General features: G+C 32.9%; 1 protein-coding gene across 2 annotated transcripts; it reads right to left on the minus strand.

Annotated features, from left to right (window-relative positions):
• Positions 1-9659: 9659 nt before the first annotated feature.
• On the minus strand, positions 9660-23630 carry LOC126807804 (uncharacterized). 2 transcript variants are annotated; one of them, XM_050532633.2, is made up of 13 exons: positions 23245-23630; positions 20387-20525; positions 20059-20218; positions 18891-18984; positions 18471-18702; positions 18215-18285; positions 17426-17514; positions 16586-16725; positions 15588-15743; positions 14715-14851; positions 13900-14006; positions 13509-13633; positions 9660-12776 (listed from the first exon to the last, which is right to left on the minus strand). In XM_050532633.2, exons 1-13 carry the CDS (start codon positions 23384-23386, stop codon positions 12758-12760), a joined length of 1611 nt encoding a protein of 536 aa, XP_050388590.1. In that variant the 5' UTR covers positions 23387-23630; the 3' UTR covers positions 9660-12757. The 2 variants fall into 2 exon arrangements, with proteins under 2 accessions (XP_050388590.1, XP_050388591.1); XM_050532634.2 differs by having other exon boundaries at positions 13505-13633.
• Between the last annotated feature and the right edge of the window lie 520 nt (positions 23631-24150).

Here is a 24150-nt window from a genome sequence, read left to right on the forward strand (position 1 = left end):
AGGAGTAAACCCAAAAGTTTGAGCAGGCAACCCTATTCCTTTTCCTGTACGTAAGCAGTTTAAAACTACGCCACTGACTTAATAACTGATGACCAACCTCTACAATTAGAAGCAGTTATTGTATACAAAAATTTCACTCATAACACACTGCATGGTGTATTCCTCTCCTCATTAGCCCAGTCAGTGCAGAAAAGTAGGACATTAAAACTAAATTTCAGAGTTAAATATTTTTAGATCTACAGTCAATCATCTGTTCTCTTCCAAGTCTGACTGAGACCAATTTGTGGATTTTGTTCACATGGAGATTTTGTTGTACTTGTAGCTATCAATCGGATTTAAACACAGATCCTATCCCGTTTCGTTTTTATAGTTCAAAATTTTGTTTTACTCGTATTTACTACACTAGGATCTGGAATAGTTGTTATATAACCCGCGTTCTGGATGGTGTGTGGGATTACCGAATGAAATGGTCTGTTACGAAGAGTTATTGGCGTGAGGTGCACGGAACTGTGGATAGCCCACTAGAAACAACACTAATTGGCTGATCAAATTCCAACGTCATAGGGTCAAAAGCCACTCGTATGAACCCTGACGCAACCTTCCACTACAACCGATCAACTATTCATGTAGTAGAGGCCATCAAAAGTGTAAAAAAAACGAAACGAAATATAGATCTGTACTTTAATCAGATTGCTGCACAATTAAACAGTGTGAATTTAACATTTAAAACAGAATGCTATTTTACCACTTATAAATTTTATTTAGTTTAAATTAAAATCGTATCCATTTTCAATTCCCATCAATAAAAAGTTAAACATTATAAAATCGTGCTAAAAAATAATGGATATTTGCTACTTGAAAGGTTAATGGATTATAAAAATTTAGCGAATCCAGTCAATACTTACTTAAAGTCAATACTTACACTTTCAATCTATTAGCCTTTTTTTTCTGTAGTCATAGAAACCCTCCATTGGCAGATCCCAAAAAATATTTTATAACCCCTTTTGATCATTAATTAAGCAGCTATTCATCAAGACATGGGAAATAATTCATTTGTTTAAAATTGACCCTCAGAAATATAATCCAATTCCATTATATATATTATTGCATAAGCTTATCGGACAAAATCTATCATTCCAATAGAAATCTGTTCTTTTAACAAATCATATGGTTAAAAACGCCATCATCCGCTACTGATTATCCAATTAAGTACATGTAACTGGGTGATGATCCTCTATTTTTCAGGACATTAGATTATTATCTGACATTAATCATGTCATTGGACTAAAATCTAATATTTATGTCATAGGTTTTACATCTGCTATATAACGATATTGGGTTTTAATCACTGGTTAATCATCTGCTATTATGAAGTCAATAGGTATTTATCCACTATTTATCACCGAGTTATAATCTGCTTTCATTTTATCAAGTAATTGAGATATACATGTATGTTATATTCCACTTTTTATCAAGTCACTTGGTTATATTCTGCTATTTATCAAGTCATTGGATTATATTCTGCTATTTACATTTGTATCAAGTTACTGGGTTTATTCCACTATTTATTAAGTCATTGGGTAACATTCCGCTATTTATTAAGTCATTGGGTAACATTCCGCTATTAATCAAGTCTTTGGGTTATATTCCTCTATCAAGTGATTGGGTTATATTCTGCTATTTATCAAGTGATTGGGTTATATTCCACTATTTATCAAGACATTGGGTTATATTCCACTATTTATCAAGCCATTGGGTTATTATCCATTATTTATAAACCTTTGGGGTAATCATCAGCTATTTATCAAGACATTAGGTTATACCCGCTTTGTAGAATTTAAATACTCTGGTTTAAACAGGTCATTTCCAAAATACAAGATTATCATTACTGGGTCTGAATTATCCATTGCCTTTTTGCATAAACACATTACCATTATCAACATACATGTACATATTTAAAAGTTCTAGTACCCTAAATAAAAATCCCTTATAAGTTCAAATACATTGTGTGTGGAAGTACAAATGTTCTTCACAAAAATAAATTATGGATCATACTCTATGTAAAACATCAGGGGTTATTACTATTTACTTTCAAATACATGCAGTTCCCACCATCATCCTTTCAATGTTTACTAGTAAAAATCCTGTAACGAGGACCAGGCAAGACATTTTCATCATTTTAATTAATAAGAACAGTTGATCTTCACAAATTCATCTCATTATTCCATACATGTATATCAATTGCATTAAGTTCACTAAAAATAAAACTTAATTATGCATTTCAGTAGAGCAATAACCCCATTTGTTCTCAGACAAGTCACACATAAATTTCATTTCAAATCATAATTAAAAATATACTGTCAAAGTCATTTTCACAGGTTAAGATTGGAAACGATCATCAACACACATTCAGAGGTTATTAATTCCTCTTCCGTCGTCTATTCATCAAATTATATTTGGTATCCACTAAAATCAATGTGTCTTGGATTGTTAGCAAAAGTGGGTAAAATGAATATATGTAAGCTTATTCAGATCATTCCACATTTATAATGATTAGCAGCAATTCATGGCAATCCATTTAATTTATTAAGGTGTCTCCATCAATTATAGAGATTATTTTACTCAAGGTATTCTAAAATCACACAGTTATTACTAATTTGTGCTGATTTATGTTGATGATCAAAAAGTTCAAGTCTTCCTATTAATGATGACCACATGAGCATATTTCAAGAAAAACAACATTTAAGACAATTGTACGTTTTCAATACATTGGAAGTTGCACTCAGAAACTTGATGAAACACTATGAAAATCATCAGCTATTCACACGTTTGTAAAATTGTCACCATTCTATTTCTTAGATAAGATTTATTTTCTGCAATTTATATTGGTTAATCAACAGATTACGGCATAAATCAGAATAGATGCTACTACTTTATATGGTAATTTAAGTGGCATCGCAGAAATTAACATCTATTGACCAGCACATGGTTATTCTAACTATACTTACCATTTCAAATATTTTAGACTGAACATAAAGATTAATTTATTTGCATGAATAAAGACATGAATGGATTTAGCGACGACATTGTTTGGCAGTTCCTGACTCCGGTTGTGCAGTTTTCAATGAATTTCTGACATTGATACTATTCAATTAAATAACAATCATTTTATATAAAAGTTTTCAAAATAGGACTTGCAATAGAATCGAGAAAATTCCATCCTCCAAACATCTACGCCATTCAATTCTCCAGTTGGAATTATTTCTTGAACTTTTATTAATTAGTTGGATTTTTTTCTCATCTTTCTGTTGATCTTTTGTAAATTTAGGCTTCTCACAAATAAATGCCTTCTTCACTTTTTAGCTCTAACTAGGATTTTGTTTCATATTCAATTTCAACAAGTTATACCACATTAAGTGTTGTAATTTCACAAACCGGTATAGATTGTTCTAATCTCACATTTAATAAATCTAATGATAAAAACCTGGGCGATCAATTATCCTATTTAAAAAGTAAATTCACGCAGACCATCAGATGTAAGCTTATTTAGGAAATATAATTTTATCAACAATTCATCAACTGACTGGTCGAGCATTAACTGATGAACATCAATATATTCAATCATTTCTTCTTAACGATACTCATCATTTTCTATGGATTTGTTGAATTAGGTAGACACATGTATACTATAAAGCAATTTGTATTAATCGCAAAAAGACTGGATTTGGTGTATTGTGTGGTTTTCTTTTAACAAATAACAAGTACACAATTAATGTTAATACTATACTGGCATGTAGAAAAGCCAATATATGCCTCATGCACCAATTTAGGCAATTCAAGCCATAATTAAAGATAAAACATTAGATCAGCTGTACGGAAGACAGCCTTCAGCAGAGATGGGTTGTGATTTTATATTAATAACCGCCTGATCTGTAATCATCACGACCCCCACCATAATCCCTCCTTCCACCTCCACCACCCCCATATCCCCCACCACCTCCACCTCCATACGACCTCCCCCCTCCACCTCCACCATAAGATCTACCCCCGCCCCCTCCTCCATAAGACCTGCCTCCTCCATATCCACCACCGCCTCGTCCACCATACCCCCCTCTTCCCCCTTCCCTAGGGGGCTGGCTGCAGATTTCTTCAATTAATCCTCGTGCAGCATCCCTACATTCTCCAACACCAAACAGATCAACTCTCGCTTGGCCGTCTTTTTCACAATCTCGGCTCTCAATCTTTATCTGACAGCCACTCTCATCCTGAAAAACAAACATACAATTCCTATACAAATACCAGTTCTAGGAATAGGAATAGGCCCACTGATTGATATTTACCAATCTCAATATTTCATAATCAGTGTCTAACCTTCTTAACATGTAAGCTTACAGGCTTTCATTAGTTAATCTTTATTGAACCTAATAAAGTAATCCAATTTGGATAATCCAAGGAATCTCACTTTTAATTGAATATAGTCACCAAGTCACCATTCATTGGCTATATGCAATTACATGACATAAGCTAACTAAATAAGACTGCCCACAGCAGCTTTGGAAGTGAGTTGCCTTGGATGCCTTCCTTACATCCTGAAAAAGGGTAAGACATTACTTTATTTTAGCATATTTATGAATATGAACAGAAGTGTATTGGCTATGTTTGAAATTGTGTCATAGGCAATACATAGTAGGCTACAGTATAGGTGGTGGGTTATTAGCGAAAATTTCCCAAATGCTTTTAAGAAGGGTTGCAAATGGAATTTACATGTAGTGGAAGACAAAAAAAGAAAAAAAAAACTCTCCAGAACTAAATTCCAAATGGGATTACTGATATTTATCCAGGGTACATTATATTATAGTGAAAATAAAAAACAAACAACATAAACCCTCAGACTCATTGTAAGATATAAAAAATTTATTGATCTATCATAAACAGATAATTCATAATATCAATATGCATTGCACACAACATTTACATAACATTACACATTTCATTGACACAGCTGGTCATGACAAATCAAGGATGACATATCAAAAGCACAGTCTTTGAACATGAACATACATAGGCGTACAGACTCGATGAATGTTTTTTTGGGGGGGGGGGGGGGGCAGAACCTGAAATGCCTGAAAATAAAATTTGGGTAACAGACGGTCATCTGGGAGAGGCAAAGGAGCAAGATTTTTCAAAGTGATCAAGGGCCATACCTGGCAGTAATTATTGGAAATCGCTGAAAATCAATAGGCTTCCTCGTCTCATGACCTTAAACACTGTGTATAAATTTAAAGTTAATCGAATATTAACTTTGGCCTCTAGAGCGTCAACAAATTTTTTTCAAGTGATCAAGGGCCATAACTCCGACAGTAATTATCGAAAATCGCTGAAAATCAATAGGCTTCTTTGTCTCATGACCCTAAACACTGTGTATAAATTTAAAGTCAATCGGATATTAACTTTAGCCTATAGAGCGTCCACAAGCAATTGTGGACACTGGTCCGACCGACGGACGGACGGGGGCGACAACAATATACGACCACATTTCAATGTGGGCGTATAAAAATGATGACAGGAAAATGGTACTACTATTAGAAAAGGTTATTTTGAAAATCAATGATAAGAACGATTTAAAAGTATACCGGTAACCACTTTTAACCAAATTTTCGAATAAAAGACTTCATTAGTTTATATTGTCTATTTTATACCGGTAATTAAAGGGACAATAACACTCTTGCTGGCTTGACAGCTCCGGAAAATAAAAAATAGCCTTATTCTAAGTACTAGATGTGTTAGTGTCCTACCTGTTGTGTACATTATCCATTGAATCCTATTTTACTTGTCCAGAGGGTTCAAAAATATTTTTAAATCTAAGTCACATTTGAAAAGCTTTTCTTTTCAAGTTTCAACAAAATCGGATTAAAATTGTGACCTCTATAGGGTCCACACAACCTTGATATACCATATTTTAACGCTATTTGAGAATGAAGGGCGGCCATTTTGTCTGTCAATTTTGGGCCGATTTGCACAAAATTCAAACTCAGCCGTCCTTAGGGTGTAACGGTGATATAATAATACGTTTTTTTTAAATCGGATAAAAATTATGACCTCTATAGGGTCCACAAGTTAAAAACGCGATTTTTCGTACTATCAGGGGCAATAATTCAGGAAGTTATGGTCCGATATGCGCGAATATCGAAAGGAACCGAGATCTTTAGGTTATTAACTTACATTTCAAGTTTCAACAAAATCGGATAAAAATTGTGACCTCTATAGTGTCGACAAGCTAAAAACGTGATTTTTCGTACAAACAGGGGCCATAATCCATGAAGTTTCGATCCGATACATGCCAATATCGAAAGCAGCCGAGATCTTTTGGAGATAAACCTATATTTCAAGTTTTGTCAAAATCGGATAAGAATTGCGACCTGTAGAGTGTCCAAAAAAAATTGTGGAGGGACAGGGGCGACGACAATATGCGTCCACATGAAAATGTGGGCGTACAAAAATATGATATTGCAACTTTAAGATGAAATTTGTATCATCAATTAATTGGAATATTGTAAAATAGTACAATTTGTTGACCAGAATAAAGATTGGGACATATTATTCAGTTACAACAAGAGTGGTATTGAGCCTTTAACTATTTGATCAACAATACATTTGATATTATAAGGTAGACTTTTCCAAATCTTCACACCTAGAATAGTGAAAAAAAAATGTTTAACCTGCTGGAGCCTGGTGGAGTAGCCTGAGATCGAACATACAGTATAATTGGTTACTTTTATATTTATTGACAATTTCATAGGTTTTACTTAGCTTGAACATTTGAGTTCATATATGACCTTTATCTGTAAATAATATCTGGCTTTGAAAATGCGTGAATTAACCCTCAGTAAAATCAAGCGTTACCAGTCCCTGTGTTTCAAATAAACGTCCGCATTCCACACTCCTATTTTTTTTTACCTGCAAGTCTCGAATTCTGTTTCCACCTTTTCCGATTATTCTGCCAACATGTTGTTGATCAACATAGAAAGATTCTTTCTCGCCGCCTCCCCCACGATTTCCATACGACATTATACACTGGTAACTAGTAAATTGACAATACTTGAGTAAATTTTACTTCTAAGTTTTCAGTTAACTTCGTCGTTCTCCAGGAACACAAATTCCAGTTTACGCATGCGTGATTTGATTAAGTCTAGGCCATCTCGATTATCATAGTTGCAGACTTCAACTTAAAACCGGATCATTCTTGACAACCAAGTCTACGTTAAATTGCCTTGTGGTTAATTTCCACAGGGTCGTGATACCCACATTGACACCGTGAAGTATTAATTTTTTCCCGCGCTTTTTATTGCCTATCATCAGAGAAAATGTCCAATATCAACACATATATTTATGGTTACCAGCACGTGGATTAATATCTCTAACTAATGTTATAACTGGTATTAATAAAACTATGGTACATTAATGATGCAGGGAAATTGTATATATTGTCACTGGCGTATGCAATAGATAAATAGATAGATTTAATTACGTAAAACACCCTTTTCGGGCAGTATGTAAATTATACATTACGGTATGCATGATAAGCCTAAATACATTAAAAAAAATGGATGAAAAATAAATAAAAAGTGGATCAAAAATACATTTAAAAAATGGATGAAAAATATACAAATACCCCATAAACAAATTATTGTCTTACGTTATTAGGCTACTCATAGCTAGCGGTAATTGCACTCACTGACTCAATGAGAAAATGATACTCATTTTCAACTTGCTGTTGAGGGCAGTTTGTGCAAAACCACAGATGGGCAGACCTGATTCTTGTGGTAAACTACTGGGAAATAGATACTTAAGAAACCTCAGCTCTCGGCCCTGCATGTCTGAGATAAGAGGTGGTAATATATATATATATATATATATATATATATATATAGTTCTTTCTGGAAGATGCAGATGAAAATCACAGCAAACTGTCAAATTACAATTAAGCATATCATTGTACCTAACACAGGGACAAATCACCTCTTTAAAATCTAAGCATTAAAAGCTATAGTAATTATATGCCTGACATTTTAAAACAGAAGAGGTCTGATGTCTTAACGTCATGAAGATGAGCCAAATGTCATCTACAATGTCTTAGACAAAGGGAAATTCGCAAGTAGAGAAGCTGTACAGGTTGCACATGAGTAATTCACACCTGAACGAAGTCGGTGAAAAACACCACGCTTGATTAACTTAACTGACATATTTGCAGTTTAGCGAAAGTTGTGTCACTACATTGGGCCGGGTAGGCCTACGTTTAATTAAAGGAGCTAAATCGCTAACATTTGGGACCTAGAAATTCACAAAAGTGGGTCGCAACGCATATAATACTGTAATATGAATGTATATAAACTTATTTACATTTAATGGTTTCCGTTTTTACTCCAATTTCAAATCAGTTATGTTCGGCGAAATAAGTCAGCAATCTCAATCGAGTGCAAATTTCTAGCGTCTAGTTATTCTAGTCTACATAACTCCATTTGATTTGGTGCAATGTGTCTAGCCTCGTACCTCGAGTCTCTCAATACAACTGGGGCTGAAGCGCATTATGGTACACGATTCGTGTACCAATGTTAAAAAAATTATTTTATCTTAAATACCGGATATCAGAAGCTCATCTTTTCCCGGTAAGTTTACATCATCAATGTTGATTTAAATTGACCAATAATTCGTGTTTTCGATGTCGAAGATTTTGGAGGATTTTGAGTTACGGACTTAGGTCCTTTAAAGCTAATAGTATAAATTATCTTAATTTTAAGATGTTACATGCATTAATAAAGAAATTAAGTTTTTCAAGTGAAACTAAGGCATCCAATTGTAGCTAAAAACAAACACATCATCAGTAGAATAGCTACGTTCTGGGCAACAGTCTATATCTCACTATGTTATACTGGGAGAAAATCTTGAATCTTGTAGATATTGGAAGAAATATATGATTTCAAACAACCATTCATGATCACACAGGAACAGAATCGGAATGTATATTATTGCTATTTGCATTTTTACAAATCTATAAATACCTGCCAGTTTCTCATAATTTTGCGCCTCACTATATTTCCATTCTAGGTATCTTTGCATCAGAATGGCTTCATATTGGATGGCTTCCAGTTGTATGCTTCTTCACTCTCATTGCAATGCTGCGTCCATTTGGCGAGGATTTTGCAGTTTGGGACCCTGGGAGAGGCAACAAATGCTCAATTGGTGGGAGATCAGGCTGGCCATTCAAGCACTGCCACAATGTTTTAGGTCAACAAACTGCCAGCAATGATAGAGCCATGTGGACCCTTCACAGCTGGGACAGACTGAGAAGGAGTCTGTGGGTTTTGTAGGCTTGGGTTCCCTAATGGAATTAATGTTCCCATGTAATTTGGAGGCCCTTTTCTAGTATATCACATGCTAAATTTGTGCATAATATTGTTGGCACCTGTCAGTGCCAGCTTCAAAGGCCCCCCAGTCCATCCCTGCCTCATAGATATGTAGCAGTACAGGAAGCTGGCGATCCTTCACATGTTGCAAGATAATATGCTGGTCTTATCCAGGCCCTGGTCAATCTGTAGTGGACCATATCTGCTGGAAGCCGGTAGTGCCGGTAATATTTTTATTTAAAACATCCAACACCATTCTGATTTTACATTTTAATTTGCATTCTTTAGTGATTTAACAGAAACATATATTTAGGCAGTCCATTAAAATTTTAAAGAAAAAGATTTGCACTATATGTCTGTGTTGTATATTGCCATTCGGCAAACCTCAGCAGATTCCAGTACCCTACATGTAGGTTACCGGAATCTGACGCGGTTTGCCGAGTGGTATATTGCATTATATCAAATTGATCAGCAGTACCGCTGTGCAACAGTTTGGCATTATATTTGTTATATTATTAGCATGATTTAGTCAGCATTATATCAAGACACATGGATGACTTAGGCTTTATCTTCACTTAGAGAGAGAGAGAGAGAGTCACTCGACACAAACTAGGTTATTTTGGGATTAATATATGGTTCAATTTTATTTTAATAATTTGCTTGAGGGTAGGAGTCTTTAGCAGTGGGAGTAAACCGGAGAACCCAGAGAAAACCCATGAAGTGGACAAACGATCCAACGCGCACGCGTTAACCATCCAACGCCTAGCCTGGGTGACTTTTTGACCAAATTGATCAATGAACACTACTCATTACTTCCTTTCTGTTGATTATTCAGAGATTCTGCATATAATCCAGGGATTCTGAATATAATCCAGCCATCTTGATTTACTTATCTGAAGATCTTATAAGCTCCAAGCATAACCATCTCAAAATTCTAATTTAATTATCTTCAGACCCACTTTGGTCCTGAATATACCAATACTACACAGTTTTGATATTGGTGAGAACATAAAATTCCAAAAATATGTTTTCTATCTTTCATATTATCCAAAATAAAGCATGTTTTCTATCTTTTCATGTCATCCAGAATAAAATCAATGGGAAATCAGAAATATGAAGCACAACTGGGGCTGTATTTTTTCAGACTCAAGTTGTAAGAATTAAGAATTTATTGAGCTTATAACTAAATAATATAAATCAATTAACTTTTGTCTTTTCTATATTAAAAGAGTGAAAAATTTCTAAAAATAGCAGTTTTTTCACTCCACCCCACCAACTTTATGTGGATATTGTAAAGCTTGTAGCCTTCTAGTCCAGAGAATCTATAAAAGATCATTAAAAGAAATTGGGGGTTGAATACTATATACATTAATATAATATTATAATAATATTATAATACATTTATGAGCAGATGACTAAATATCATTAGAATTATATAAAATATTAGCACTTTAAACAGCAACAATTTTCATTATGATGTCCATAGTATGGAATGGACATCAATCGTCTAGCATTGAATATTTACATCTTTACAAAAATTACATTTAATAATAATAAAATAACGCACATTATAATCAGGGTGCTGTATAGTACATTGACTATATTAACCCCTTGTCATTGCTGTATGTAAACATAGCTAACTCTCTTATAAACAGATAACAAATTAAGAGAAATAAGTTTTTTGTACAAAAGCCACAACATAAAGTCAAAATAGATTTAATAAATGATATTTTGAAATTAATTAATAATGATTACCATATAACCAACCATTCAGTTGATACATTTCTGGAATCTCAATTTCATATTTTGTCTATGAAATTTTCCAGGAATGTTCTTCTGAAAATGTAACTATTTTCAGAGGTGTTTCAATTGTTTACTTATAAAAATACACACTTTTAAAGAGGCATTATGCAAGATTTAGAGAAAGAGCTAATCGCACTTGCTATAATAGTACAAAAATAAATAATGAAAAATGAATATATTGAAATTTCAGTCAAATTAAGGTACTTTATTAAAAGTTATGAATGGCTATTTTTATAGTGTTTCAGAAAGCGGATACAATTAAATTTGTATTACTTTTAGTCCAAATATGACTCAATATTTAAGAATAGAAAGCTTTGTAGAGCTCTATTGTCAGGCGTCTGTGAGTGATATCGCACATTATCAGAATATTTTGTTCTTGGCTGGCCATATTAGCCTAAACACAGACATGGTGGACATTGTATAATCCACTCAATATCTAAGCCACCCAATGGTCTATAGAGTTCATTATGGGTTTGGCATTTGAATAAATGTCTAAATAATAGTTTACATAATAATTGAAGCCAGAAAAATGACCTGCAATAGGCATATTTAGCTCTCACATAATGCCTTTTTAAACAGTATTTATAACTTTTAGGTGAAAGTCTCTAAATTACACAATCTAATGTCCTGTAAATTCATTGACAGGCAAGAACTAGGGTATACAATAATCAAACCAGTAATACCTCATAATGCATATCAAAACACAGTATGGAAAGGTGGTAGAATATTATTTTCAATTAACTTGCAGTGGTTCTTTTTTAATTGGAGTAATTTTCAATTCAATTAAATACAAATAAATAACAATTATTATTTATAACAATAAACTGTTCAGCTTTCTGATTTTCAGTGAAGATACCACAGAGTGCTTCACAGAAATGGGATATTTACTCTGTATATCTCGTAAATGTGTGTGGACTTTTTAAAAAGATTGTCCCTTTAAAATAAATTATTTTGCGTTACTAGTGACAAATAAAGACGATGCATCAAATTCGTTTTTAAGAATTATCTCTGTCAATTAGTCCTAGAATTCTTTGGTTGTATTGATAAATCTGCGAAATAGGTTAAACAACTATTTCTCACAAATACATACTTAATTACAGGTTGTCTGTGTGATAAAATAACAACATTCATCAACACGTCCAGGATTAAAACAAGAACAAATTGTTTGAGAACTATCAAACTAATTTACACCTTTTACACACATAGAAAAGTTTAAATTAACATAAAAAAGCTATACTAGTACTTTAATTAAAACTTTAAATAGAGCTATTTTAGGCTGCAGTAATAACAAAAGCACAGAATAAATCTTTTTATTTATATAGCTAATATTTTTCCTGGTTTATAATGGGGTACCAGATTACTCAATCTTTCAAACTTAACTGCATTAGCCAAGATCAAATTTTAAATTTCCAACATACTGAGGAAAATAACAGAAGTCCAAAGTTTCATCATCTGAAATATTGATTGTCTTTTTATTTTTCATAATGTATTGTTGTAAAGCCTGCTGATTAGCAGAAGTATATTGTTGATAAACAGATACAAAGACACAATTACATCAAACCATCATCCCTGTAACCAAAATAAATAATATTATCAACAAACACATTGTCTCAATTTGTTATGAAGTCAGATAAAATCATCTATTACTTGCAAACACATATGGCAAGTTTTAAAGGAATCTGGAAAACAATCACCAAAGTTTACATTTCTTCATAGGTCACTGGCATTGGATCCTGGAATTGGCTGAGAAGCATCTGACTGTGTAAAATGTTGCCTATTTGTTCAGAGATCCACCCAAGTACACACTGGATTCCACTAAAAGAACCATTGACAGACATAGGGTTTAATGTCTACTCGACACAAACCAGGTCATTTCGGGACTAACATATGGTTCAATTTTATTTCAATACTTCGCTTGCGAGTAGGGGTCTTTAGCAGTGGGAGGAAACAGGATGCCCCGGAGAGAAAACCCACGAAGTTGGAAAGACAACCCTACTCCTTGTCATGTTCAAGAGGGGAATCGAAATCACACCACTTGTCGCAATGACTAGACCCCCCCCCCCCCCAAATCCTTGACAGCTGGAATTCATAGACGAGTAGGCGGTAATGTCTTTGACTCTGCAAAACGTCCCTCCCTATATGGACATACTTCACAAAACGAATCTACAGACTTATTACCAGAATCAAAAATGCTGTACCCTTTTACATTATTGGACTTTGCAAAAAAAAAAATACTACTAATGATTTCAAAAAATATTTATATAATTTTGTAAAAATGAAATAAATTATTTACTTACTTACTTATCTATGTTGGAAGAAGAAGAACTTTCTTCTTTACTTTCAGCTTTAGCCTTATTAGAAGTATGATGACGTAACTTATACAGATCAGATATCTTCGGTGTGTTCTTCTTTTCTGAGCCGTGTTTCTAAAATGATATGTATATATAGATATGAAATAACTCACATTATCTAGTAGTGCAATATATTATTATATTCTATATGTTATATACACCAGTATAGGAATATTTCAATTTTACTAAACATAGTGTACACTTTTATTTTATATTACCCAGTAAATTCTGAGTTCCCTTTGGTTTATTGAATATTTCTATTAAAGAAATATGTTATATTTTTTTCACAAAAGGAGAATAATATCTCTTATTTTATGTTCAATGTCTAATGAATCACTTACTGAAGTTTTAGTTTTTGAAACAACATCCTGAAGTGGAATAAGAACACCATTGTCTTTGTTACAGAAAAAATATCTTTTTCCATTAAAAAATCCATCATGAGAACCTTCTGTAAAAAAAAATGTATCAGATTATTTTTAATTACCAATTCTATTAAAATAAATTTTGATTTTAGTTAATTTAATCAAGAATTACATTTGATTTTATTATTGTGTTTTTAGACTTCTTTTCATTCACAAATAAAGTCGCCTCTGTGTCATTACAGACTTGGGAATGTACAGTGCAATGGATACTAAAACAGCCAATAGAATACGATGTTACTTGAAAGCCTAATATGTCGCCCCATGTTGATGCAGAATGTCTGCGGGAATGATGGAATGACACGTCTAATTGTTCAACTTGTTTTTATGTACCGCTTGTGTCATTGTGTTGATTATCGGTATGTCTGGGGATGAGACATTTTTAAATTGGAATTGCTGGAGGGTAAATAGCCGCTAAGGGAAACAAAAATGGCTTTGTTAGATTGGTTTGGTGCAAATTGTGTGCTAAGCACGCTGACAAAGTGATTAAACTGACGAAAATTCATGGAACATATAAATGACGTATATAAAGAGAATATTTAACATGACTAAAGCATACATACAATTACAATTTGGCTCCCCTTCCTTCAAAAAAATAAAGAATTACTCTATCAATATAATTAAGAAGAGGGTTTTTTTTATGGGTTTTTTTTTTCCATTTTATGGCTTCTGCACCATTTCGTAAACGTGAAGGACTGCCTTACATAATAATCCAGGCAACATAGCCTAAAACCTACCATTTAGGTCCAACTCCAGTCCAGCAAACAACATATTAGGTTGTCCGATTCTATCTAAATGTCCAATATATTTTATATATCCTGATCGGTTTTCTTTATCACTCACATGATCTCCAACCTGTATCCTCAAATTAGACCTAAAACATAATATGATTAAAGATATATCACCTCATACTACTACTAGGGTTTACTATCCGTTTCCATAGACAATGATATCACAGACAAAAGACAGTCGTTTGACTGATAATCTATATATCATTAGTTATGGCCAAATTTTAGCTTCCAATACCATTCTACTCAAATTTCTAGTAATTAAAAGTCACACAACACATGCGAATTGAAGAACAAATGTTTACAATGGGGTTGAAAACTTTAAAATTTACAATTAAGAAATACCATCAAGAATTATCTCTTATACCATCAAGAATTATTTCCTAAGTCCTATACTGTATTCACAAATTATAAAAGTCGAAATATGACCAGAAAGTTCATTCTGTGAAACACATTTGACATTAGTAATCCCCAAGTTTCTACCTTATACAATTATACGGAATGTCACTAATTATTTCAAATTTTGTATAGCACCCCATCCTGTAATTTATTCACAAGATTTCATAAACTGGAATATAAACAAGGTGATAACTCTATAATTACCTTATAACCTAATCAAAAATCTCGCAAATTTGAACAAATCTCTAAATAACCCAGACCTGTACAGTCTTCACAAAGAAATGTTTACAAAACACGGACCAAGATGACGACAATATACATCCATCTTGAATGTGAGTGTATATAAAATAAAATCCCCCACGGAAGCCTACAGAGTCTACTTTTAACGTCTTCATCCAAGGCTAATGAACATTATATACTTACCCAACAGTAAATTTCTGTACATCATCATCTAGAATAATTCTATCACTATAACCAATAGATTCTTCACAAGCTGAACATTTACAGCCAGTTAGAGGCTCTGGATACAAAGCTGTCGATAAACTCAATTCTGCCTTTTGAGATTTCCCCTTTTTCAAACTAAAAATAAACAATTCATATTACTATATAAACACTGTGTATAAATTTAAAGGCAATAGAAAGATAACTTGAGAATCCCAAAAGTTTTTTCAATTGCTTATAGACAATAATGAACGTAATCGTAATCGAATAATAGCTTTAGTCTCTAGAGGGTCTACTAGACTTTCCAAAGTAATCGAGGGCCATAAATAGTGTTACTGATCATAAAATATTGAAAATAAAATGGCTTTTACATATGTTAAACATAAACACTGTGTGAAAACCTTAGTCTCTAAAGTGTCCACAAGCTAATTGTGGATAACGGGTGGCCAACCAGGGAGGGGACAACAGTCTAGGACCACATTACAAAAAGTGTCACTTCTGATAAACTTATTTTAGCACTTAAAATGTTAATCTTTGAATATTCAATGCTCTCTTAATGTTCATCCACCACATTTATGGCACAAACCTAGTAGAATTTACTTCTAAAATCTATAGATAGTAAATGCCCATGCCATGAACTGTGCTGAGTAATACAGGAGCTAGTGGCTCGGTGAGAAATCTCGGGTTCAATTGAATTGTTGGCCTATAAAGTTCCCCAGGATAGTTACTCGTTGTCAGTGGTGCAGGTCAGGAGGGCCTGGCAAGGAAAAGTGGCTAATCATTCGGATAGGATGAAAAACACGTTCATATAAAAGAACAGTTGGAATTCAATTGCTGTCTGGGCAAAATTCCCCTCATAGAACACTACTTGATGTATGCCCGTATTCATTATTCTGTTTGGTGCAGAAAAATAGGACGTTAAACCCCATTTATTCATTCATTGGTTACAATTTGGTTAATTAATGAAATATAACACTGACCTTGTTGGTACTGATTTAAATACAATTGGTTTAAATACAGATCCTTTCAGTTTTTCCCTTCTGCTTTCTCGTTTTTTATCATCACTTTCATTTTCTATGTTGAAAATACTATCTGTAGTATTCTTTAATGCATGATTTAACTACAATAGATAATTAAAATATTTCTCAAACATTGCAATGTCACTTGCAAAGGATATCAAACCCTATTAGAATAGCAATTGGGTGTATGTCACTTAGTCATTTTGTTGGGTCTTATTGGGAATGACCTGTTGACAGAGACACTAGTGCCGTTAATCAGGTAAGTTGAGATGAAGTGAATGGATGACTAAAATTGAACATAAATAACAAATTACTGAGTAAGAATCTGGAATATAATGCTGATTATGGCTGTCGGAATTTCCCTTTAGAAAACCACACCAAGATCAACTATAGGACATGGTAAATGGGGACATCACACATTTATATTCATTTACAAGTGGTTATCCCATTTAAATCAGTGATATTATCAAACATTCCCCTTTCCCTACTCCTACCCAAAAACAACAATCAACAGAAGGTTAATTTATAGTCTAGTCATCACTCATAACATAACAAGTATGTCATAATCAGGTAAATGGTGTCTAATGTTAAAAATACAAATGGCCCAAAATTCTATAGTGGGCCACATTAATTTCTATACACATTTATGTTGACACTCTTCAAGTGAAATTAATTCTCACGTGGAATCAAATAGTGGTATATTAGATTTTTATTCATTATTAGCAGAAAACATTTTTAAATCAAAATGTTGTTTCTTAAAATAAACTTTTGATAGAAATTGATATTTGCTTCTCTTCTTACCTCCAACTCTCTTAATTTATCTTTCAAACTTTCAATTTCCTTTTTTGCAAATGTAAGTTCTTCAGATAGTTTATGGTTTAACTTCAGGGCTGAAATGAAATTAAGATAAATCATGTTAAACTATGTCATTAAAAATGTTTAAATGTTGAAGTTATCATCCACCCACACATCTTAACTGCATTACAAATTAAAAAATCAATAACGTAAACTTGGAAAGATATCAGAAATTGATAACATGTGAAAACTTGAGTGCCATGTGTAGATAACAGGAATAAATTCTTGTTTTAACTATAATCTCTTGTGTCAAATCCTAGTCTTGCCTCTCAATTCACAAACAGTGAATATTTTGGCGCTTTAAATTAAATGCATTTAGTTTTCAAGATATCGCTGTTCTGTCTTAAAATCGCCAGACTGATTCCTTTTGCATCAAAATTAGAAGTAAGCAAACTTTGCAAACGTAATATTAATTTAATAGCTTATAATTGTTCAGCTCCAAATGTGCCAAAATTTTACAATTTAAAAATGTTTCAGGCATGCTAGCTTGATCTAATTGTGATACCTTTATGGCACAAAACAGCCATCAAAATTTGAATGCCATATTTTCCATTGCATAAGACCCTTTGAATTTGTCATTAAAAATATAAACAGCATAAGATAAACTTTTTTATGGGTGTCGTTAAATATATCTTGTTCAAAAACTAAACATTCCCCAAAAATTGACAAACAATTACATCTGATAGATTGGAACATTTGATTACTTTAATTACAAAATTATTAAAAAGCACCTACTTTGTGTTAGGTTTTCTTCATGGTCTACATTATCTTGTAATGTACACTGTGTCTCTTTAGATACTTGTGGACTGTAAAATATACCATATATAAACAAACCTTTGTTAGCTGTATGAACTTCTCAGACTACAAGAATTTCATAAACATCAACAATATCCAAAATGATAATGGTAAAATCCAAAATTTTTTTATTTCCTTTTGTATTTTTTCAAACAACGGGACAATAAAAGTATTTAGTCATTTCCATAATATATACCTTATTCGTTTGATATGTCCGTCTGGTTGAGAAATGATCTCAGGGAGAGAGTTTTTACGACTAACAGGTGGTAGAGAATCATTAGAATCTGTAGCAACATAATTTAATGGAAGACCATGAACAATGGCTTCTGTGGTTGTTGTGGTGATTCCATTCTGTTGCTGTTGGGTGCGACTTCTAGAGGAACCACGTCGTCTGCTGTCACGATAAAGTGATGGTGAATTCAAATGTCCTAAAAAAACAAAAGCAAATGAAATCATGCTCCGAGATGCTGAAACTGAGTGTTTAAAATCAGTATATAATGGTTTTTAACATTAAAACATAATTTTAATCTATGTCTAAAATGCAAATGATATTGGACAAAATTAAAGACTGCAGCAAAATATTACTATAATATAAAGTATTTTGATAGAATCTCACCTGTGCCTTTAAAACTGTAAGTTTTTTCAAATTTTGGAGAATAACTGATGGTACTAGAGCACTGGCTACATCGTGAACACGGGCGTGATCGATCCTTTACCATAGAAATAATAAGATATCAAATTAACCCCATTTTGCATCAATTTTAGTAAATCAACAATTTGAAATTTTCCCAAAAATCCAAATGACGTTCAGCAACTTTAAGGTTCATACATAGGTAAAAATTTATCTGTAATATACAGGTCGTTTGGTCATGGGTAAAAAATTTATCTACAATATACATGTGGTTTGGTCATGGGTAAAAATTTACTACAATATACACATGGTCTGGTCCAATCTGTTTCATACGGAATTATGAGTAGTAATATCTCTGTCAAAGATGACTGCCTTAACACGTGCCGTCACAGCACGCGGGGTCAATCATTGGCTGAATGGCACATGCATTGTTTACATAAGACGTTACTGCTTCGGGGGGAATGCTGCCTTTTAGTCATTTTAATACCCATTTACACTAAATAGGAAATAATTTTTGCCTACAAATATTTATATTTTTCCAATACATAAAAAAAAATGTTTTAGAATTTAATTTGTCGCAGAAAAAAAGTTAATATTTCTGGCTCATTAAGTCGCATCAATGTCATCCTTATCAGTGATTGTAGCGGCCTAGTGAAAACTCACTGCTGATCAGTGTGGGTCTGGTCATGGGTAACGATTTATCTATAATATTTTACCTGAATTTGGATAACTTAGTCATTTACTAAAGAATTATTTGTAATAACCTACATGAATATTTCTCGTTTGGTCATAGGTGAAGACATTTATTACAATCTCCATTAGTATTGCTGATTTGGTCAAAAATATAATCTTTTATCTAAATATTGGTATTTTATCTAAATATTGGTATTTTATCTAAATATTGGTATTTTATCTAAATATTGGTATTTTATCTAAATATTGGTCATTTGGTCATGTGGTAAAGATTTATTAATTATCTATAATATTTTACCTATATATTATTGGTGGTTTGGTCAACTATTACAGATTAATCTATAATATTTTTCCAGATTAATATTGGTGATTTGGTCATGTATTAAAGATTTATCTATAATATGTTACCTGAATATTGGTGATTTGGTCATGTAATAAAGATTTATCTATTATATTTTACCTGAATATTGGTAGTTTGGTCATGTAGTAAAGATTTATCAGTGTAGGAACTAGTAGATGGTGGAGCTGGACTTGTGGAATGGCTAGTACGAAAACTTATTGAAGTTGATGATCTCAAAGCTTCATTTTCTCGTTTCATTAAATATATCTTCTTCTCCAAACTTTCAAATAAAAGATTTTCATTGAGACCTTACAATATGATTGTGAGATAACAATGAATTTATATTCCAAATTAACATCATCCATAAAGTGAGAAATTTAAATAAGATTAATGTACTGGTATCTATCACTTTAAAAAGTACATGTATACAAAGATTAAATCCACCTACCTCCGTTTCGAACGAAGTAAATTGGCAACATCAGCACAGAGTGGTACTATTCCCTTTCTGGTACTATTAACTACAAATGCTACAGCACGAGCTGCAATGTCTTTATCTTCTACTAAACAATATAATTCATTACTACTGCCTGCAACAAGAAAACAGAGCATTGTCAGACAATGGAAACTACTCTCTCACCAACATTTTTTGAAAAGAGGCAGCAATGTCACAAATGTTGGTCAATCAAATTTGCTCCATCTCAAAACTTTGTACTAAAATCTTTACTGGCATATCAAATACCTTGTGAAAAATCAATTATGTTTTACCAGGTATATTGCTACCAAATGAATATATTTATTGTAAACATGATAATCGTCATGACTGGTCTCAACTTTTGGAAATAAAATGAAATGTGGTATAACTCCTACTTTTCTGCTCTATCCACCCTAATGAAGATGGGTATACACCATATAGTGTGCTACATGTATGAGGGAAATTTTGCCTAGACAGCAGTGCCACACCCTACTCTTAATTTAATTCCAACTGTGATCAGTTCTTTCACGTGCACGCTATTGTGTACACATGATTTCAGGTTTTCATGCCATCTAAAAGATTAGACCCTTGCTGTCCTTGCCATCACTGACAATCCTGCCATGTCGGAAAATCCTGAGAAACTTTTGTGGCCAACACTAGGACCGCACCAGGCCAGGGAAATCCAGGATAGGGAACTAGTGGCTTACTCACTGAGCCACAGTGGCTCACTCATCCTTTCTTGTTTCATGTTATTCAATCCCTTTATAAGAGTTTTTAATCCTTGAATATTGAGGATCATGACTGTGGAGGAATTATATATCTTAAATCCAACATAATCTGAAATTAGAGCTGGTATATAGATGTGTATATAGTATATAAGATGTTTATAAAGAGACGTGTAAACGATATATAACAAATGTTATCAGACATCTTTGAATTGTTTCTTTCTAATCACTTACAAGGTCAACTGTTTACATTTACTCAATATAAAATGTTAAACATTTGTTAAAGTTCTCCACTTTTTGCTGTCTGTTTACTTTTCCTAATATTTTAAGGTCAGTTTACTTGTTTTAGGAAAATGAGATTTACTTCTAATATATAGTCTTGATTATTTCATCCTGGATTGTCTCTGCACTACAACAAAAACTATAGTCTGTACAACATAGCACTATATCGGTTATACAGCGATTCTTGTAGATCTTAACTTAGGGATTTTTTTTTAAAAACAATATTTTTATTCGGGATATCTGAATGGAAGTGGGGAACAGATTTAGCCTATGGTAATCTCTCTCCCTCTTCACTTTGTGATTAAGACAACATTTTCTATAAGAGACACAACGTAGCAATGGCTGCTATTTTGTCGAGACTAATATTCATTGTGGTCAAAGTGAAGACAATATAGGTTGTAATGATTAGGACTATCAAACCTATAAAATTTTTGAAGTGGAATAAATTAAGAACAAATCAAGTGGTTGTCAGGTAACACAACCTAACAGCAATAATAAAAGTCTAACACAGGCATGACATAACTCTGTAATTTGTAATCAAAAGAAATCAGAATCAGATCTGAATGGTAACAAGAAACATCTTCAACCACACCAATGGAAATGAAATAGATCTGAATTATCATAATGCCATGCATTCTATTACATGTACATAATATTCCATAATCCTTCATTTAAATAAACTCAGTGGGTAAATTGAGTTCGAAAACAACACATTAATGTAATATGAGTGTAAAAGTTATCTATATTCAATTCATAATTTTTTTATTGTAGGTTCTCATCAGTTATGTTTGGTGAAATATGTGAACCATTTTTAATTACTTCCACATTTTCTTCTGGGATATGTTTTTCTTTGTTCATTACAAATGGTGCTCAAATTATGTCCATAGAATATACAAGTTGTGTACTGATTTTAAAATGTTCATTGTGTCTTAAATATTGGATATTAGGAGAATAACATCAATATTGATTGAGGGACCAATATCGAATTTTAATTTGTTTTATTAATTTTCAATATTTGAATGAGAGATTTAGCTCCTTTAATGTTATATAAAACAATGGGAAACATATATTCTTTACACATAATTTTTTTTTCATGTTTAGACTTGAAATTTAAAAAAAAAATCATTAATTTAATTTACGTGTGAATTGATTAACTGGTGAATAACCTATATAATCTTAATGAAAGAGACCAGTTTAACCACATCAGTTTATCCATTTATTTGTGAGACAAAATAAGATTATTTTGCCTCTTATATGTTATATGAAATAGTTGAGCAAGTCGAAATGACCCAAGACTTTTTCACAGCTAACAACAAAAAAACAACATCTTAGATGTCTGTTATGGAATGCCGTTTACGATAGGAACACAGAAACTAGGTCGTTTGTATTTCCACTTCTCTGATTTATCAGTTCGTCTTCCGTTTTTAATCCCGATTTCAGAAACGATGTCAAAGTATTCAGCATGATTCTAACTTACTATAGCAAAACGTAATAGGCCTAATCTTTTCTCAGTGTCAACATTTTCAAGGCAGTTCTATGAAAGCTGGTATTTTCGACTTGACGTAACACGGTTTGGCAAAGTTTCATAGAACCACACAAGTCGAAGACAAATAGTTCTAACTTTTTTGCTTTCCTATTGTTCTTTCATAATAAATATATGTAAAAGTTATTCCAGTACAAATTGATCAGAAATAATACATATTGGATTTCGCTAAAGAGTTTTGTTAATAGCTGACGTGTTTCGCTTGGTCGCTCAGGAATTTCAGTATCGGTATGCTCTTGGTATTCGCCAATATTGAAAACAACAAAATTTTCTCATACACTTACCTGCATTTAGGCCAGAAATTGAGCTTATTTCGTTTTCCCAGTGAGTCCAAGAACTACCCGCATTTTCGCTTAATGGTGGGCTGTGGTCAGATCCCAAACTATCCATAGTCATCATTATTCTCATCGTCAAACTAGGAAACATGCACTATCATTTTCAACTTTCTCAGCCTCGCCATCTTCGAGTTTGGAGTTCGGTGCCAATAACACGCAATAGGGCGTGTGGTGAATCGAAATAACAGCTAGAGAATGTTCGCAGAAGTTTTGACACGTGGCCTTTTGCACGGATAGACAATTTCGAACAATTTCTTCAAAATTTCGTAGTAAATTTCACATATTTTTAATATACTATTGTGACAATAATCAAAGCTTGTCCACATAATCCAAGATGGAACAAATCTAAAACGTAAAAGGGGTGGGAAAAGTAACAGCTGCAGTATGGCGCGTGCCGACCTGGCAGTCAGTGCCAAACTGAACTCAACTGTAATACATGTTGAGAAACTGATTATAAACGTTAGGATCCAGGTCATTAGCTTAATATTTCTTAATAAATTTGATTTATCATTCCAGCGACAAGAGACACATGGGATCATATTTTTAATTGATAATTTATTTGAATATTCTGCATCTAGCCTGGAATCTATATAGACTATAAATTATGCGCAATTTTGGGCCGAGAGATTATTGGCATTTATGTTGTAAGCTACAAGTTTGTTGACTATTTTATATCTGTTTGTCAAATTAGGCCCCCCCAAAAGAGAATGGAAAAGAGTTATATATATACATTTTAAGTACGTAAACCAACTCGGTGTTTAAAATGGCAGCACGTGGGCTAAATCAACTTTTTATGCGGGAATTGAGAAATCTTACATTGAAATGTATGATTTAACTGAAAGACGTTGGATAAAA

Source organism: Patella vulgata, chromosome 9 (assembly GCF_932274485.2).
Source record: "Patella vulgata chromosome 9, xgPatVulg1.2, whole genome shotgun sequence".
NCBI lineage: Eukaryota > Metazoa > Mollusca > Gastropoda > Patellidae > Patella > Patella vulgata.

What these genes read in the sequence shown, in the direction of transcription:
- LOC126807804 (XM_050532633.2), bottom strand. Translation starts at nt 23,386, where the DNA reads ATGTTTCCTAGTTTGACGATGAGAATAATGATGACTATGGATAGTTTG. An exon ending in TTACTTCGTTCGAAACGGAG is followed by an intron (nt 20,219 to 20,386) that starts GTAGGTGGATTT and finishes TTTATTTGAAAG; the next exon opens with TTTGGAGAAGAAGATATATT. An exon ending in ACTGGAGTTGGACCTAAATG is followed by an intron (nt 14,007 to 14,714) that starts GTAGGTTTTAGG and finishes TTTTTTTTACAG; the next exon opens with AAGGTTCTCATGATGGATTT.